Source organism: Panthera leo (assembly GCF_018350215.1).
Source record: "Panthera leo isolate Ple1 chromosome Y unlocalized genomic scaffold, P.leo_Ple1_pat1.1 chrY_random_Un_scaffold_86, whole genome shotgun sequence".
Classification (NCBI taxonomy): domain Eukaryota; kingdom Metazoa; phylum Chordata; class Mammalia; order Carnivora; family Felidae; genus Panthera; species Panthera leo.
Window position 1 is genome coordinate 74,268 of NW_024962240.1, and position 18,166 is coordinate 92,433.

The 18,166-nt window shown below is 50.0% G+C and overlaps 1 protein-coding gene across 1 annotated transcript; it reads right to left on the reverse strand.

The window, feature by feature from the left end:
• Positions 1-1,226: 1,226 nt before the first annotated feature.
• On the reverse strand, positions 1,227-12,725 carry LOC122212883 (protein Shroom2-like). Its single transcript, XM_042926863.1, has 4 exons — positions 12,625-12,725; positions 10,690-10,821; positions 3,083-5,543; positions 1,227-1,571 (listed from the first exon to the last, which is right to left on the reverse strand). Exons 1-4 carry the CDS (start codon positions 12,723-12,725, stop codon positions 1,389-1,391), a joined length of 2,877 nt encoding a protein of 958 aa, XP_042782797.1. The 3' UTR covers positions 1,227-1,388.
• Between the last annotated feature and the right edge of the window lie 5,441 nt (positions 12,726-18,166).

The following is an 18,166-nucleotide window of genomic DNA, read 5'->3' on the forward strand; positions in this document are numbered from 1 at the left end:
TGCAGGGTGCACCGAGCGCTCTCACAACTGCAACACAGGCTAGAAGTGGGCTTGGAAGAAAGAGTACAGCTGGTGCTGGGCACGTGACTTACCCAGAATGTACAGTAATAAAGCTGTGATTGTGTTTCTCAGAAACTGCTCGATTCCGTAGGTGTATTATTCAGCGGCCATTCCTTCTTACCCAGGGATTCTTGGTTTTAGCCATGCAGATAATTACACAGACTTCCTACACAAAATACCACTCGTGTCCCCTCAGAGCCACGTAAAGATTGGATATTCTCCTGTAAGGCTAACAGCACTCGAGTTCAAAGCCAAACGAAATAAAACCCCAGTATAGAAGGCTCTCAAAAGCAAACATTTAAATTGGTTATTTCTGCAACAGAACCCTGAATTTTGAGGTTAAGTGTTTAAATTTGAATATCACACCAATCACCAGAGATTCTCAAAGCATTAGAAAGATCTGTATTCAGTGACCCAATTGTGTAGTTTTATTTCCACTGTTCTATCAACCCTCTTTTTTTTTTAAATGTTTTATTTTTGAGAGAGTGTGCATGGGGGAGGGGCAGAGAGAGAGGGACAGAGGATCTGAAGCTGACAGCAGCAAGCCTGATGTGGGGGCTGAACTCACGAACCGTGAGATCCTGACCTGAGCTAAAGGTGGACGCTCAACCGACTGAGCCACCCAGGTGCCCCTATCAGCCCTCTCAAAATAAGCTGATACCACAGGTCCTACAGTGTTCTACGCTTCCATCTCCCTCCCTCCTCGTGCGTATCAAGGGCGAGATGACACTATTGATTCATTTACTTAATCAGTCTAAATTCTATCCTCACTACAGTCAAACAGCTACACTGGCCACATTTGAGAACTACGGCACACAACGTGCTAATAACACTGCTACCATCCACCAGTCCTTCAGATCCTCTTGAGGAGCCAACGGACTTGATTTCTATTTTCGAGCTCGAAATAAGCCCGATTTAGAAAGGCTGGCTCCATTCCTTTCTGACAATCTTCGCAGGCAACTCCAATTTGGAGACCACGCCCCGGCAGCCCAGCTGTGTACTAGATCATTAAAGCATCCTTTCAACGAGCATTCTGGATAAAGCATTTCATTCAAGCACGTTACACTGGATTTCTCATTCTGTGAACATAAAGAACCGTACTGTACAGAAAACACAGCAGCCATTTTAAGAACCAAAAAAAAAAAAAAAAGCCACGATGGCATCAGAAGACATCTTCGCCCTTGAGACGCTTCTGCTGGAGGCGGCGCAGGGCTACAGGCTCTGCTCAAACGGCACCACGTCTGCAGCGGGGACGCTGAGGTGCTGGAAACTGCATCCAGTTAGCAGCCATGCTGGGTTTGGCAAAAAAACCACCACCAGAGGCCCAATCACGTGAACCAAGCATTCACCCACCATCGAGAAGGCCACCTCCAAGATGTCTTCTTAGCAACCCCAAATCCAGAATTCACCCACCTCGGATTAGGGCGTCCCTCCTCGGCCCGGACGGTGGCAGAAAGTTGCCTGTGCTCACCAGCGTCCCCCACTTGCTGTTGTGGTTCGATGGCAGCTTCCTGCCAAGAGCAGCACAGTGAGACACCGAATCATCAAGCCGCCTTCCTCAAGACATCTATTATTATGAACCCCCTCATTGTGGGTTTGCCCCGCGAGCCTGTGCCGCGGAGGCGAGGACGCAGCCTGCCGCCTTGTAATGACACTCAGCCACAGGGCTCAGTGTCTCCAAACTGTTGTTTTTTAGTATTTATTTATTTTTGAGAGAGAGAGAGAGAGAGAGCGAGAGAGCGAGCTGGGGAGGGGCTGAGAGAGAGGGAGACAGGATCCGAAGCAGGCTCTGCACGGACAGCACACAGCCTGACACAGGGCTTGAGCCCATGGACTGTGAGATGGTGACCTGAGCTGAAATCAAGAGACAGACGCTTGGGGCACCTGGGTGGTTCAGTCGGTTAAGCGTCTGACATTGCCTCAGGTCATGGTCTCACCGTCCTTGAGTTCGAGCCCCGTGTCAGACTGTGCTGACAGCTTGGACCCGGCTTCAGATTCTGTCTGTCTCTCTCTCTCTCCCCTCCCCCGCTTGCACTGTGTCTCTCAAAAATGAATAAACATTAAAAAAAAAAAAAAGGCGCTCAACCGACTAAGGCTAGGCACCCCCTGAATATTGTGTATTGAACCTACTACTGGTTCTTTTTTAAAAAAAAATTTTTTTAATGTTTATTTATATTTTGAGAGAGAGAGAGAAAGAGGCGAGATGACACTGGAATGTTTTCTTTAAATTTCCTAGAAAGCTTGAAGTCAACTTTCAGCATCAGGACTCTTACCTTATAGAAGCGCCTGGGTGGCTCAGTTAAAGCGTCTGACTCTTGGTTTCAGCTGGGGTCACGATCTCACAGTTTGTGAGTCTGCGACCCGCACTGGGCTCTGTGCTGACAGCATGGAGTCTGCTTGGGATTCTCCCCCCGCCCCTCCCCTGCTCATTCACTCGCTCTCTCTCTCAAAATAAACTTAAAAAATTCTTTTTAATAAAAAAAAATAAAAAGAATTCTCACCTTATAAAAAGTGCAACAGTTTAATGCATTGCATGTTTAATTACATTTGTTCTGGAGGAATCCAAACATATTTGAAAAAAAATACTACAAGGAACAAATATTAAAAATTTTAAAGGCCTCAGCATTTGAAGAGTGGCTATCGTGTATCATACACTGTCTTCACCCCTTTGCATTTCAGAGAACTGACCATTTTCTAGGCTTCCCCCCAAATTCTTTACGTGGTGTTAAGCTTGGGGCAAGCTAATTATGAGGAAAGACAGCCGAAGCAAGTGACGATGGGGAGGCCGGGGACTCAGGACGGGCACACGGATACGGAGTTAAATTGTCATGGATGTACCTGTTTAGTCCCCAGGTACCTTTCACACAAGTTGACACGAGAAGAGCCGGTGCACACAAACGATGCCCAAACGGCGGGACACAAGCGACACTGACATTGGGCCATCGTATTTTCAGGGCATCCTACATGTGCCTTAAGACAGCAGCCCGGGGCAGCTCTTCCTTGGTTGGGGCACAAACCTTACCTGTTCGTAGGGGTCTGTGGATGGTGAGGAACGGGACCTTCCATGAACGTACTGTGGCCTCTCGTGTTGATCCAGACCTGCGTCCAAGATGTCATCGGCTGAGTGATACCGCCCAGAACTCCTGGCTTCTAGAGCGTTTCTCTGTTCCCTCCAAGAGGCTTGATACTCAGCAAAGGTTCCAAGTCTCTGAGGCGGTTCTGGTTTTCCCATGTTCGCCGTTTTTCCGTGAGTGCTGGGGTTCTCTCCAAAGGAGGTCGTGTGGGCCCTGTTCTGGAACGAAGGCTCTGCACCCTCGTACCCGTGGCCCGCTGTCCGCGGCCTCTCCAGCTTCTCCTTCGGGAATCCACAGAGCGCTTGCCTCTGCCCAGGTCTCTGGTGAATGGGTCTGCTGCTTTCCTCAAAAAACTTGCACCTGTCGGCGAATGTGCCCACGGTGTCCTCGGACGCACCCGGGTGCCGGTGGGGGCGATCGGGCCCTGCGAGCCCCACCTCGTTCATTTTCTCGGGTTCGGAGTACGATTTCAGCTTCTGTTGCACCGTGAACCGTTTCCGGCCCCCAATGCGGGGAACGTGCGGCAGGCCCCCTCCAGACGGGGACGGCTTGGGCAGGCCCCCCTCCCAGAAGTGGGGGGCGGCATCCAGATGTGTGCTGTGCTCCTCAGTCCGCGGCTCTGCTGACCCCGCGGGACGATCGGCCGGGCTGGGCTCCAAGTCGCGGCGCTTAAAGGACGTGGCCCTCAGGACCCGGGCTTGGGCCTCCTTCAGGTGGTCTTTATAGGTGCCCCGGAAGGAACCTTCTGGGGAGGCGCCGGGGACGCCTCCCGGCTCCACCTGCCAGCCGCCGGCCTCCCGAGCCGCCTCGTCGGCCCCAGCCAGCGCCACCGTGCTTCTGCTCTTCTGCAGGTTGGCTCGGCGCATCTGGACCTCGTTCCTCAGGGTGGTGGCGAAGCGGTCGCTTCTCCGGGTGGCTCTGCCCACCTGGCCATCGAACGGGGGCGGCCTTTCGGCACCAGCTCCCGGGCCGTCGTCGGGCGGGCGCGCCCCCTCCCGGGCCAGCGAGTGCAGCATAGGTGTCTTCTGAGGGGAGATCTTGCCGCTTTCTCCCGCGGCCCACAGGAAGCCGTCGGCGGCTTCCTTCCCCGCGGCTCCTGCCCAGTGGGCGGCTGTCTGTGGCTCCTCGCTTCCCATGGGGTGGCCCTTGGCTGCCTGGTCGCTCTCACGGGTGTGCGGGGCCTCCTCCTCGTGCTGGCGGATGTGACCCCAGGGCCCGTGGCCCATCGGGTGCTCAGTGGGGAGTTCGTGGGCTTCTGCGGCCCTGTCAGACTGCCAATATTCCTCGTGGGGCTGTCCCGCCTGGGCGCTTGCCTGCGGGCACTGTCTGCTGGTCACACAGTAGTAGCGGCTCTGCCCACCGCTGTCGCCCTTCTGCTCAGTGGCACCGGGCCACCTGAGCCGAGTGGGGCCGTCGTCCTGGACACGGTGGGCAGAAGGCTCCTGGCAGCCACCAGGGACGGCCACACAGTGCTGCTCCCTCAGCGACGAGGCGGCCCTGGGGCCGTCGTGACAGAAGGGACTCTCGTCACTGTACTGGCGCGGGTGCTGGCAGCCAAAGGAGGCCTGCGGGAAACGCACGTCCGTGCTGGACAGGGAGGCCTGAAGCCGGCCAGGGGCCCCCGGGAGGCCGCCCGGCCTGTGGTCAGGGGTCGGCACCCCACCGTCCAGGGGGACGTGGGGCGCAGGGCCCGAGCTCCCGACTCTCTTCCCATTGCCGGGCCGTGCCGGCCTCCACTGCTGACTGGTGGGCTCTGATCTCCAGTCACTGCGGGGCTGGGCCCGGGGTGGGCCTGGAAAGTGCTGCACACTGGCGGTGTCTGAGAGTGGAGGGCCCTGGGCCTTCTCGTGGCTCTTGGTGGCAGCGAAGCTGTCACTGCGGAGAGGGGGAGGTGGTGGAGGAGGGGAGGAAGGTGCTTTTCTCTTATCGGGGACATACCAAACCGGTCCCAAATTTGATTTCCCAGGGGTGGCCAGCTTGGTCTCAGGACTGTCCTCTGGCCTGGGGCTTCTGCTGCCGTCACGGGGGGCCCGGGGTGGCAAGTACCCGAGCCTGTCCTCCAGGCCCTGGGGGTCACTGGCAGCCTGGCCCTGCCGGCCGCCCGGCCTGGAGGCCTCCCCCAGGCCCACGTTGTAGAGGATGTTCTCTGCAGAGGACGCATCAGCCTTGGGCAAGGCGTGGTCGGGCGTGCTGGAGCTGGTGGAGAATGAGCCGTAAGCTGAGTCCCGCTTGCTCGGGCCGCCCAGGCGGTCAATGCTGCCATTGGACCTGGCGGCGGAGAGGCGTCTGGAGGGGTAGGGCTGGGAAGGGTGGTCCAGGCTGTCGACGCTCCCCAGGGAACTAAAGTGGTCAGAGGTACGCTGTAGATTCGTGTGCTCCCACGTGCCAGACAGGTCATGGGAGGAAGAACTAGGAGGAAAGAACCAGAGAGAAGAGTTTGCTTTTGAAGCGAGCAATAGTAAAGGGGACAAATGAGGAGAGCAGGACCAAGAACACAGCTGGCCCCACACAGAAACGTCCAGATGCCGGGGCGCCCGGGTGGCTCAGTGGGTTAAGCGTTCAACTTCGGCTCGGGTCATGATCTCACGGCTCGTGAGTTTGAGCTGCGCGTCGGGCTCTGTGCTGACAGCTCAGAGCCTGGATGGAGCCTGCTTCGGATTCTATGTCTCCCTCTCTCTCTGTCCCTCCTCTGCTCGCATTCTGTCTCTCTCTCTCTCTCTCTCTCTCTCTCTCAAAAATAAATTAACATTAAACACATTTTTTAAAAAAGATTATTCTGTGACCCGTGAAAATGACAGGAAATTCACATTGCAGCACTCACAGATAAGCTGTGATTGGAATACAATTATGGCCATTTGTTTACACACTGTTTGTGAATACTTCTGAGCTACAACGGCAGAGCTGGGTACCTGCAACCGACAGAGACCCATGAAGCCTAAAATATTTCCTACCTGCCCCCTCAAAGAACAAGACTGTGGACCCCGGGGTTTAGCGTATAAAAGGATTCTTCTTATGGATTACTAAAACCGAAGAAGCAATCAAATGACAGTAATTTTCTCTTTTCTTTTTAAAATTTTTTTACGTTTATTTATTTATTTTGAGAGAGAGAGAGAGAGAGAGAGAGAGAGAGAGAGAGCAGGGAGGGGCAGAGAGAGAGGGAGAGAGGGAGAATCCCAAACAGGCTCTGAGCTGTCAGCGCAGAGCCCGATGTGGGGCTCGAACTCACGAACAGTGAGACCAGGACAAGTTGGATGCTTAACCGAGTGAGCCGCCCCAGTGCCCCAAATAACGATAATTTTCAAATTAAAAGGGGAAATCCAGAGATAGCGTTACTTTTCCACACCCAAATATTAAAGTACCAAGAGCTCCTCTTAACTCTCAGTTAATGGAATATTTGATAAAGGACCCAAGCCACAGGCTTTCTTAGCAAAACAAACACTGCCGTGCTCAGGGGACTCATTAACTTGACAGAGTTCACTGGAGCTGTACCTGAATGCCAAAAATACTGGTTCTGAAGCAGGATGGGGCCTAAGACAGGGAAATACAAAATGAGGTTTGTTGCTACAAGCTGGGAGATATGTTTGTTAAGGAATCAGTTATTCTATGAGGTAGTGACAGTGTATATAGGAGGCTAATGGCTCTCGATGGTAAAACTACTTATCCAAGCATGTTAAAAATGCTTCCGTGGGGAGCCTGGGTGACTCAGTCAGTTGAGCATCCCACTCTTGATTTTGGCTCAGATTACGGTCTTACAGTTTCTGGTTTCAAGCCCCGTGTGGGGCTCTGAGCTGGCAGCGTGGAGCCTGCTTGCGATTCTCTGTCTCCCTAGCTCTCTACCTATTCCCCTACTCTCTCTCTCTCTCTCTCTCTCAAAAATAAACATTTAAAAAGAGAAAAACTGTTTTCATTAAAGTTCAACAAAGCTGGAACATTCAGGCTTCAAGGTAAGAAACAAAAAACAAGAAAAACTAGGGGCGCCTGGGTGGCGCAGTCGGTTAAGCGTCCGACTTCAGCCAGGTCACGATCTCGCGGTCCGTGAGTTCGAGCCCCGCGTCAGGCTCTGGGCTGATGGCTCGGAGCCTGGAGCCTGTTTCCGATTCTGTGTCTCCCTCTCTCTCTGCCCCTCCCCCGTTCATGCTCTGTCTCTCTCTGTCCCAAAAATAAATAAAAAACGTTGAAAAAAAAATTAAAAAAAAAAAAAAAAAAACACAAGAAAAACTACCACAACCCTGGCGACTTTAGGTTTGGGGAGAACCAGGATGAATGGGAAAAATGTGTGATTAGGGCAAGGACACAGGAGACCGAACTGGCGAAATCACTCTTAAAACAAACACAAGGGTTGGGATGAGCACTGGGTGTTGTATGGAAACCAATTTGACAATAAACTTCATATATTGAAAAAAAATAAATAAATAAAAATAAAATTGCAACCCACTCCCCAAAAAAACCAAAAACAAAAACAAAACACAAGGGGCGCCTGGGTGGCTCAGTGGGTTAAGCGTCCGACTCTTGATGTTGGCTCAGGTCACGGTCTCAGGGTTCGTGAGTTGGAGCCACAAGTCGGGCTCTGGGCTGACAGCGCAGAGCCTCCCTGGGATTCTGTCTCTCCCTCTCTCTCTGCCCCTCCCCTGTTCTTGTGTGCTCCCTCTCTCTCTTTCTCTCTCTCTCTCTCTCTCTCAAAAAAAACAAACATTTAGAAAAGCACGTCACTGACCATTTATAAATCAAACAAATGAACAAGAGAACCAACGAAAACACACAACAAGGGCTCCATCTACAAGTTCTGAGGATACGGCAGCTACCAGGGACAGTGACATTGTCCTGAAGGCAGGGGACCGTTGGCTTGTATACCCTTTCCTAAAAGGACAGAGCAGTGCCCCTCTCAGACAGAACAGGAGGTGGTTCTCCTGCACCCTCCCCTCAGTGCCCTGGAGGTGATTTCTCTGTAACATTTGAGGTCTGGGCAGCTATAAATAGTGCCCAGCACCGATCCCACACGCATGTGGGCAGCAAACGTGATTCTGTCATCAACAAACCACCAAATGGGCTTAATGGAAATCGTATTACTTTACGTCACTTTGATAATGAAAATAAAAGGCCCACTTTTCACTTAACTTTTACTACGCAGTTGAGAATCTGTGGTTTTTCAAAAATACCCTGGACTCCAAATACCATCATCTCTTGTCACTTTCAACAGGTCAATGCACTGAGATGTATTGCCTTCACAGAAGTACTTCAGAAGTTTGTAGCAGACCGGTGTTTACTAACGATCAAAAACTGATTTTGAGATGGTTACGTTAGCTCTACACACACAGGCACAAATGCCCTTCCATAACAGATATGCACGCACACTCACATACACAAACACATACATTCAAGCACACACGCGCAAGCATGCACTTGCATACATGTGCACACGCCACACTTACAGATACACCTGTACATATACATACATATACACACTCATACATGGGCTCGCACACACCCAAAGCCACCCTGCTTAAAAAATATTAAGTTTACTTATTTATTTGGGGGGGGGGGGGTGAGAGAGGGTGAGAGGGAGACAAGAGACAATCCCAAGCAGGCTCTGCACTGTCAGCGAGAAGCCCGAAGCTGGGCTTGAAGCATGAGATCGTGACCTGAGCCGAAGTCGGACGCTTAACCCACTGAGGCAGCCAGGCGCCTCCCCCCTCTCTAAAAATTTTTTTAAGTTTATTTATTTATTTTGAGAGAGGGAGACAGAGCCATCATCCTTTTAATATGAGACTTGTGAGGACGCTGGCCACTCACCCAAGGTGGCCAGGAGAGGCCTCCTCCAGCCAACACCCCTGTGGTGTGGCCACACACCTGCCTGACACATTAGCCCTTCTGGCCCTGAAATGTGGACTCCAGGTAGCCCAGAACTCCCCCTCCATCCACTGACCTACAACTCCCAGCATCTGGGTCTCCTGCTCAGTGGGAAAGCACCCCTGGGCCCCCGAGGCTGGATGGCACCCTGGCATGTGGGCTGTGAAGCCCTGATTTCCTCTATAAGGAGAGCCCTGGGGGCTGGGGAAAGGGTGTTGATGCTTAAGAGAACGGCCTGGGAGCCTCGCTGGAATACACTTGCCGAACCCTTAGGCAGAGCCTGTCTTCTTTTTCTTAAGATTTTTTAATGTTTATTTATTTTTGAGAGACAGAGAAAGACAGAGTGTGAGGGGGGAGGGGCAGCAAGAGACAGGGGGACAGAATCTCAAGTAGGCTCCAGGCTCCGAGCTGTCAGCACAGAGCCCGACGTGGGGCTCGAACTCACGGACCGTGAGATTATGACCTGAGCCCAAGTCAGAGGCTCAACCAACTGAGCCACCCAGGCGCCCCGCTTCTGCCTTCTAATGTGCACATAAAAGTCTCAGAAGAAGGGTGGTTGCTGTAGGCACATGGGTGGACGGACAGCCCTCCCACTCAGCTCAGGACCACCGACCTGGCTGGCCCAAAGGGATTCAGCCCAAAAAGGTAAGTCCCCAAGCTCCTGATTTATTAAACAACATAAATGAGAAAGCACACTTGTTCATCCTTGCCCTTGGTGTTTTAGTTTTTGTTTTCTTTTTTTTTAATGTTAATTTTTTTTTTTTTTTGAGAGAGAGAGAGAGAGAGAGAGAGAGAGACATAGAGAGAGAGAGAGAGAGAGAGAGACAGAGACACAAAGTGTGGGCAGGGGCGGGGGAAGAGAGAGAGGGAGACACAGAATCCAAAGCAGGTTCCAGGCTCTGAGCTGTCAGCATAGAGCCTGACATGGGGTTTGCGAACCACGAGATCATGACCTGAGCCGAAGTCAGACGCTTAACCAACTGGGCCACCCAGGTGCCCCTAGTTTTTGTTTTCAAGGCTTGGACACCTACCTACCCAGTGAAGAATTTAGACATTTCTACTGGTAATGGTGTGTCAGCAGCTTTTCCTCATCAGAAAAAAAGCCTCTGACTGTTGATTTCGGCTCAGGTAATGATTGTACCGTTTGTGAGTTAGAGACCTGCATGGGGCTCTGCGCTGACAGTGCAGAACCTGCTTGGGATTCTCTCTCTCTTCCTCTCTCTCTGCTCCTCCACCACTGGCACGGTGTCTCTCTCTCTCTCTCAAAATAAATAAATTAAAAAAAAAAAAAGAGGGGTGCCTGGGTGGCTCAGTTGGTTAAGCATAGGACTTTGACTCAGGTCATGATCTCGCCGTTCATGAATTCAAGCCCCAAATCGGGCTCTATGCTGACTGCTCAGAGTCTGGAGCCTCCTTCAGATTCTGTGTCTCCCTCTCTCTCTCTGCCCCTCCTCTGCTCACTCTTTGTCTCTCTGTCTCAAAGACAGATAAATGTTAAAAAAAAAAGAAAAGAAAAGAAAAGAAAAGAAAAGAAAAGAAAAGAAAAGAAAAGAAAAGAAAAGAAAAGAAAAGAAAAGAAAAGAAAAGAAAAGAAAAGAAAAGAAAATCACGCTGAAGTCAAGAAAGGTGCTGTTGTGGCAGGGCTGGGAAGTCATGGGCGTTGGTGGAATGTCGAACACCGTCCATCCCAGTGGGAAACAGTGCCTACCTGGGGTGGTGACGGCCGTGCCAGGAAGGACAGGAGCTGGCAGAGGGGAACGGAGATGCTGATGTGTCGGGGTGGCTATCAGAGAACTTGGTGGCATGCCAGGAGTGAGGCCTCCAGCTCAGTTCATTCTTCCTGAAAAGAACAAAAAAACAAAAAAAACGCAGACAACTCAGGAATTGCAAATAAAGGACAACCCTGTGCCAAGACGGGAGTGAGACACGGAAATATGTTACAGCTACTCCCGCGTGACTGATAGCATTGATTCCGGGGCTTTCCACGGTATCTGGATATGAAAAATTGTTAACTTTTATTAATGCAGAACCCATCCTAAGGCAGAGTGAGAGTCATGAGCTCCAAAATGTGAACTAAGCCTTATTCTTCAATTTTTGCTCTAAACAGGTAAATAAATCTTGTCCTCGCCTCAGCCATCAGTAGGACCCCGGAAGGACTCTTCTGTCTTTCCTGTTTCAGCATAGCTAGGCACACAGCCGTCAGCCTCCTTGAGGAGGAGAGATGCACTAGAGAGAAGTGCAGGGGGTCCCCAGCTCAGCCGGGTCACACACAGTTTAGACCACTTCCTTTTTTTTAAAGTTTATTTATTTATTTTGAGAGAGAGACAGAGAGCAGGGGAGGGGCAGAGAGAGAGAGACAGAGAGAGAGAGAGAGAGAGTCCTGAGCAGGTTCTGCACTGTGAGCACAAAGCCCATTGCAGGGCTCCAACTCCTGCACCGTGAAATCACGACCTGAGCCAAAAGCAAGAGTCAGATGCTTAACCGACTGACCCCCAGGCGTCCCTGGATGACTTCTATTTACTCACTTCACTAAGTAAACGCAGACATCTTGACATTAACTGAGACTAGCAGAGGCGCATTCATTCCTCTGAGCCTCTCAAGTGCCTGTGAAGTCAGCTAAGGGTCTCCATCGTGTGAATTCATGATGCCCTAGAACGACGGCTCTAGTCCGTTCAGCCAGGACTTGTGAACACAGTATGCAGCGTCTTCCTGGGCTCCTGCGCCCCTGTCCGCACCCTCCCATCGGTGGCTTATTCTTTTTTTGGCTACACCACCTGGGAATGATAAGGGAGGTTCAGTCGCAAATCCCTACAGCTGCCATGTAAATGTTCACAGAGCATCCAAGAAAACGGTGGTGTGTGAGGAGAGCCACGCACCTGCTTCTCCCAGTCTCCATGTCTCCACGTCTCCAATTTGGGACAGAACTCACTCACTGTGGCCAGTCTGCAGCTCAAGAGGCTCAAACTGAGCCTCTCTAGGTGCTTGACAGAGAGCAGACATTCTTCCAGGCAGGCAAAGACATTAAAGGATATTAATGTTAAAAGCATATTAAAGAAACCCGGGGTGCTTGGGTGGCTCAGTCAGTTGAGCGTCTGATTCTTGACTTTGGCTCAGGTTGTGATCCCAGCGTCATGAGATTGAGCCCCACGATGGGCTCTGGGCTGGGTGTGGAGCCTGCTTGGGACTCTCTCTCCTCCTCTGCCCTTGCCCGGCTCGTGTGTTCGAACACACACACGCTCTTTCAAAACAGTAGTAAAAAGGATTAAAGAAATCTGAAAAGTATGTATAACTTAAACCTTCTGGCAACTCACGGGGCGCCTGAGTGGCCGAGTCACTTAAGTGTCTGACTCTTGATTTCGGCGCAGGTCGTGACCTCACGGTTCCTGTGTTCCAGCCACGCTGACAGTGTGGAGCCTGCTTGGGATTCTCTCTCTCTCCCTCTCTCTCTCTGCGCCTCCCTCAAAAACAAATACATAAACGTTAAAGTAAAAACGTTCTGACAACTCATAATTAAGGAGGAAAAGTAGATGGGTGGCAAAATGTGGAATGTGTTGACTTCAGGAGTTTCCCCATGAACAAGAGCAAAAAAACAGACAACTTCATCACACCACAGAAGTAAGGGGATTGCAATCCCAAAGTGTACCTCGTCGAGTGTCTCCAAATCCTCGTGAGGAAGGTTCTGGCTACGTGAGTCTCGTGTTCAGGTGGCATTTTCTGTGCTATCGCATCAAGGATGTGTTTCATCTTCCTTTATACTTAATTAATGAAGGAAATAAACTAGACTGAGAGTGGAGGCAAAGGAAACAAATAAAAAAAGGAAGCCTGAAAAAGAAAATGCCTTATAATCTGTGGCAACATGTTCCAACCCAGCACATGGCAAGACTGGGATATGTGCTGGCTGACTTGGGAGTGGGGGGCAGCAGGGCTCCAAGAGTGCACGCACTCCCTCCTTTTTAAAAAGACAATACAGGGGTGCCTGCGTGGCTCAGTCGGTTAAGTGGCCGACTTCGGCTCAGGTCATGATCTCACAGTCTGTGAGTTCGAGCCCCGCGTTGGGCTCTGTGCTGACAGCTCAGAGCCTGGAGCCCGTTTCAGATTCTGTGTCTCCCTCCCTCTCTCTCTCTCTCTCTCTCTCTCTCTCTCTCTCTGCCCCTCCCCTGCTCATGTTCTGTCTCTTGCTCTCTCAAAAACAGCTAAACATTAAAAAATAAAATAAAAAAATAACACATATAGATGCATGTCTATTCCAAGAAGACATAGTTGACAACCACAGTAGAAATTAAGAGCTTTTAAAAAAAAAATCACCCAGTGAAAAGGTTGTACCTATAAGCTACACATAAGGATATTCTGGCTATTGGGGATAGTGACGTTTTCCTAAAACATAATGGGCTTTTCATCAGGTCCTTTGAATTTCCTAGTGCATAATGAATGTATTTGGGAAGGTTCCAGCTACCTTCTGTTTCTCAGCCCCTCTGACTACCTAAAACGGCTGGATTCATGCCAATAAGAGAGAGGACGACGTCCTGGACCCAAAAGTGTTCATTCAATCACAATGCTGTGAGGATGCTGGTCTGGCAGGCTGTGGGGAAAGAGCTCTCTGGCGCCACCTAGTGGTCTCACACAGCCACTGTCCCTCTGGCTGCGTTTCAGACAGACCCAGATGAACAGAAACAAGAACAGATTTAAGGTCTTCATTTTCACAAGATCGTGGGCTTTCTTCTCGCACAAGATACACACTCAGGTGGCTTTAAGCCATTCAGCCGCCAGAAATGTGGGGACCCTGAGGAGTGCACAGGCCCACAGGATGTGCCAGGACAGGAGAGCACAAGTCCCCAGTTTGAGGGCCTGGGTGAAACCACTATGCCATACTTGGTTCTTAGTGGTATCCACCCTGGCCACCCGCAGAGCCATGAGCATTAGAAGTGAGTAAATGCGGGGTGCCGGGGTGGCTCCGTTGGTTAAGCATGAGACTCTTGTCTTCCGCTCAGGTCATGATATCTCACGGCTCGTGAGTTCAAGCCCCACATCGGGCTCTGTGCTGATGGTGCAGAGCCTGCTTGGGATTCTCTCTCTCTCCCTCTCTCTCTGCCCCTCCCCTGCTCCCTCTGTCTCTCTCACACACAAAATAAATAAATAAACTTAAAAAAATTTTTTTTAAATAATAAAATACAGAGGTGCCTGGGTGGCTCAGTCAGTTAAGCGTCTGACTTCAGTTCAAGTCATGATCTCACCGTTTGTGAGTTCAAGCCCCGCATCGGGATCCGTGCTGACAGCTCAGAGCCTGGAGCCTGCTTCACATTCTGTGTCTCCCTCTCTCTGACCCTCCCCCATTCAGGCTCTGTTTCTCTCTGTCTCAAAAATAAACATTAAATTTTTTTAAAGTAATAATAAAATACAATGAAATCTCAACAAAATTGTACCGACATTCTTCTCAAAGCTAGAACAAACAATCCTAAAATTTGTATGGAACCACAAAAGCCCCGAATAGCCAAAGTAATATTGAAAAAGAAAACCAAAGCAGGAAGCATCATAATCCCAGACTTTAGCCTCTATTACAAAGCTGTAATCATCAAGACGGTATGGTATTGGCACAAAAACAGACACATAGACCAATGGAACAGAATAGAGAACCCAGAATTGGACCCACAAATGTATGGCCAATTAATCTTTGACAAAGCAGGAAAGAGTATCCAATGGAAAAAAGACAGTCTCGTTAGCAAATGGTGCTGGGAGAACTGGACAGCAACATGCAGAAGAATGAAACTAGACCATTTCTTACACCATACACAAAGTAAACTCAACATGGATGAAAGACCTAAACATGAGACAGGAAGCCATCAAAACCCTAGAGGAGGAAGCAGGCAACTACCTCTTTGACCTCAGCCCCAGCAATTTCTTGCTCAACACATCACCAAAGACGAGGAATTAAAAGCAAAAATGAACTATTGGGACCTCATCAAGATAAAAAGCTTCTGCACAGTGAAGGAAACAATCAACAAAACAAAAAGGCAACCGACGGAATGAGAGAAGATACCTGCAAAGGACATGTCGGATAAAGGGCTAGTACCCAAAATCTATACAGAACTTATCAAACTCAGAACCTGAAAAACAAATAATCCACTGAAGAAATGGGTGGAAGACATGAACAGACACTTCTCCAAAGAAGACCTCCAGATGGCCAACTGACACATGAAAAGATGCTCAACGTCACTCACCATCAGGGAAATAAAAATCAAAGCCACACTGATATACCACCTCACACTGGTCAGGGTGGCTAAAATGCACAACAGGAGACTATATAGATGCTGGAGAGGATGTGGAGAAACGGGAACCCTCTTGCACTGTTGGTGGGAATGCAAACTGGTGCAGCCGCTCTGGAAAACAGTGTGGAGGCTCCTCAAAAAATTAAAAATAGAACCACTCTATGACCCATCAATAGGACTACTAGGAATTTATCCAAAGGATACAGGAGTGTTGATTCATGGGGGCACATGTACCACAATGTTTACAGCAGCGCTTTCAACAACAGCCAAATTATGGAAAGAGCCTAAATGTCCATCAACTGACGAATGGATAAAGAAGATGTGGTTTATATATACAATGGAGTACTACTTGGCAATGAGAAAGAATGGAACCCAGTCATTTGCAGCAACGTGGAAAGAACTGGAGGGTATTATGCTGAGTGAAATAAATGAGTCAGAAAATGACAGATACCGTATGTTTTTGCTCATATGTGGATCTTGAGAAATTTAACAGAAGAGCATGGGGGAAGGGAAGGAAAAAAATAGTTACAGAGAGGGAGGGAGGCAAACCATAAGAGACTCTTAAATACAGAGAACAAACTGAGGGTTGATGGAGGAGGGGAGAGGGGAAAATGGGTGATGGGCATTGAGGAGGGCGCTTGTTGGGATGAGCACTGGGTGCTGTATGTAAGCGATGAACCATGGGAATCTACCCCAAAAACCAAGAGCACGCTTTACACACCGTATGTTACACAATTTGACAGTAAATTATATTACAAAGATTAAAAAAAAAAAAAATTCCCTCTGGAAAAAAAATAATAAATAAAATAAAAACAAAGAAAGGAGTAAATGCAAAATGGCATACAGCAAACCAGTCCCGAATCACTCCTTCCTGTGGGATGTCTGCTACGGTCGAGACAGCCCCAAGACAAATATCGAACAGGAATGAATAGGGACGCTACCGAAAGAATGCTCCCTCCTTGGCCGCAGTCAGATGTAAGCCAACTGGAGAGACCGGTAAGGAAGCCCATTCTGGGAGGGAGAAACACAGAGGGTGATTTCTGGCCTCGCAAACAGCCATGAGGGGCGAATGGGAGCGCTAGAGCCACAAAGGCCTGTGCAGCCCAACCCAGAGACGCCGAAGGTCCTGCTTCTGAGCAGGTGCTGCGGGCAGGGATGTGACAGACGGACCAGCAACGCCCCACGTTGAGCCTGGGGCTGCGCAATCCCAGAATCACTGGATAGGCAGTGGGGCTTCGTCCGTGCTCACACCGGGCCAGGGTCAGCCCAGTGTATGTAGGAAAGGAATCCTGTTTGTTCAAACGGCTGTTGATGTTTGGAATCCTTAAAACACATGCTTATTGTAGAAAATATGGAATATTTAAAAATTAAAAGGCCAAAAAGACGCCCAAGGAAAAGAAGCCATGATCTAAAGACAGCCCTCTGCATGACCTCCTCTCTGTCTCTAGACAATTTGGAGAAGCCTGCAGACTCCGTGTCTCCATTTCACTCTGCGGCCCGCCTGGTTTTGGGAGTATTCTCTCATGCCACTGTCACTCTTCCCAAATGGCACCTCTAATCAGTGCTTACTATTCCTTTCATATAAATACAGAAAAGCCATAGTACTGGCTACGAACATTTTCTGCTCCTACAGATGAAATTATTCATCCTAATGAGGGTTGTTCCCCCGAAGCCTTTCCCACAAATTACATACCAAGATTAATAAAAATTTACTTCAATTTTTAGAAATAATTTTATAAGCGAGGTAGTCTTTGGGGGATTTTTGGAAGGACAGGGTTTACACCACAAATATGAAAAATGCTAGCATATCATTTAAAATTAAGAATGAATCCAGGGCCGCCTGCGTGGCTCAGTCGGTTAAGCGTCTGGCTTCAGCCCAGGTCATGATCTCATGGTTTGTGAGTTCGAGCCCTGCATCGGGCTCCATGATGACAGCTCAGAGCCTGGAGCCTGCTTTAGATTCTGTGTCCCCCTCTCTCTCTGCCCCTCTCCCCTGCTCGTGTGCACTCTCTCTCTTAAAAAAGGAATTATTAAAATAAATGCTTCAGTGAAATGTTTGTCATTCTCATAAAGAACAGAATCCCTTCCTTGCCTAAAAAAAAATTTCGTGACTGCTGGGTTATTTTCATAGCCTTTTAGAATGAAGCCAACAGGCACCACCTCACAAAACAAACAGTCTGTGCTTGGTCACCACAAGCTGCGTCAGCCTGACCGTACCGGACCCGCTGGCTGGGAGGCCGGGGAGGCCAGAGGGGGAGGCCAGGTGCCTTGGCTTTGGGTGTGCATTGTGCCGGGGGTTATGATGGGATCTGGGGCTTTTAGGCAACCCTGGGGTTGGAGAAGGCTCCTTGGCGGGAGGAAATCAATAGTGATCCGTTGGGGGCATCTTAGAGAAAAGAATCGGGGGCCCGAGGGGGGAAGAGGCCTGGATTTCAGAGAAGGGGTGGTCTGGGCAGGACTGCAAAGGTGCCTCGGTGACCCGTGGGTGAGGGGAACAGCCCTGTGTGAAGACTTTAGAATTCAAGGAAAGGAGGGGGTACAGGCCAGCAGGGGAGGTGGAAGGTGGTGGGGGGGTTGTACACTGGAGAGGGTGACTGCAAGCACCCTTTTTAGTCCTTCAAAAGGAAACACATAAAAACCAGCACTCTACAAACACAAAATGAACCTTGTTCTGACCCAGCCAAGCCTGTGGATGACTACGTCCTGAGCAGCCTCTCCCTCTGCTGGTCTGTCTACCTCCTGCCAGATCAATCTCCTAGCCACGCTGCTCTAGACAGCTCTTGCTCTCACTCCGGAACCTTCAACTGCTCGCAGCTGCCACAGGAGCCCAAGCTCCCACATTCTCCGGCATCTAGCCAAGCTGTGGTCTGGAGGGTGCCCCTGGGCCAGCAGCGTGGGCATCAGCTGGAGACACATGTGGGC

Excerpts from the sequence above, each read along its gene's own strand:
- LOC122212883 (XM_042926863.1), bottom strand. The coding sequence starts at position 12,725 with ATGAAACACATCCTTGATGCGATAGCACAGAAAATGCCACCTGAACAC. Across the intron at positions 5,544-10,689 it reads CACGGCCGTCACCACCCCAG|TTCTTCCTCCCATGACCTGT; the intron begins GTAGGCACTGTT and ends CTTTCCTCCTAG. Across the intron at positions 1,572-3,082 it reads CCACAGACCCCTACGAACAG|GAAGCTGCCATCGAACCACA; the intron begins GTAAGGTTTGTG and ends TGCTCTTGGCAG.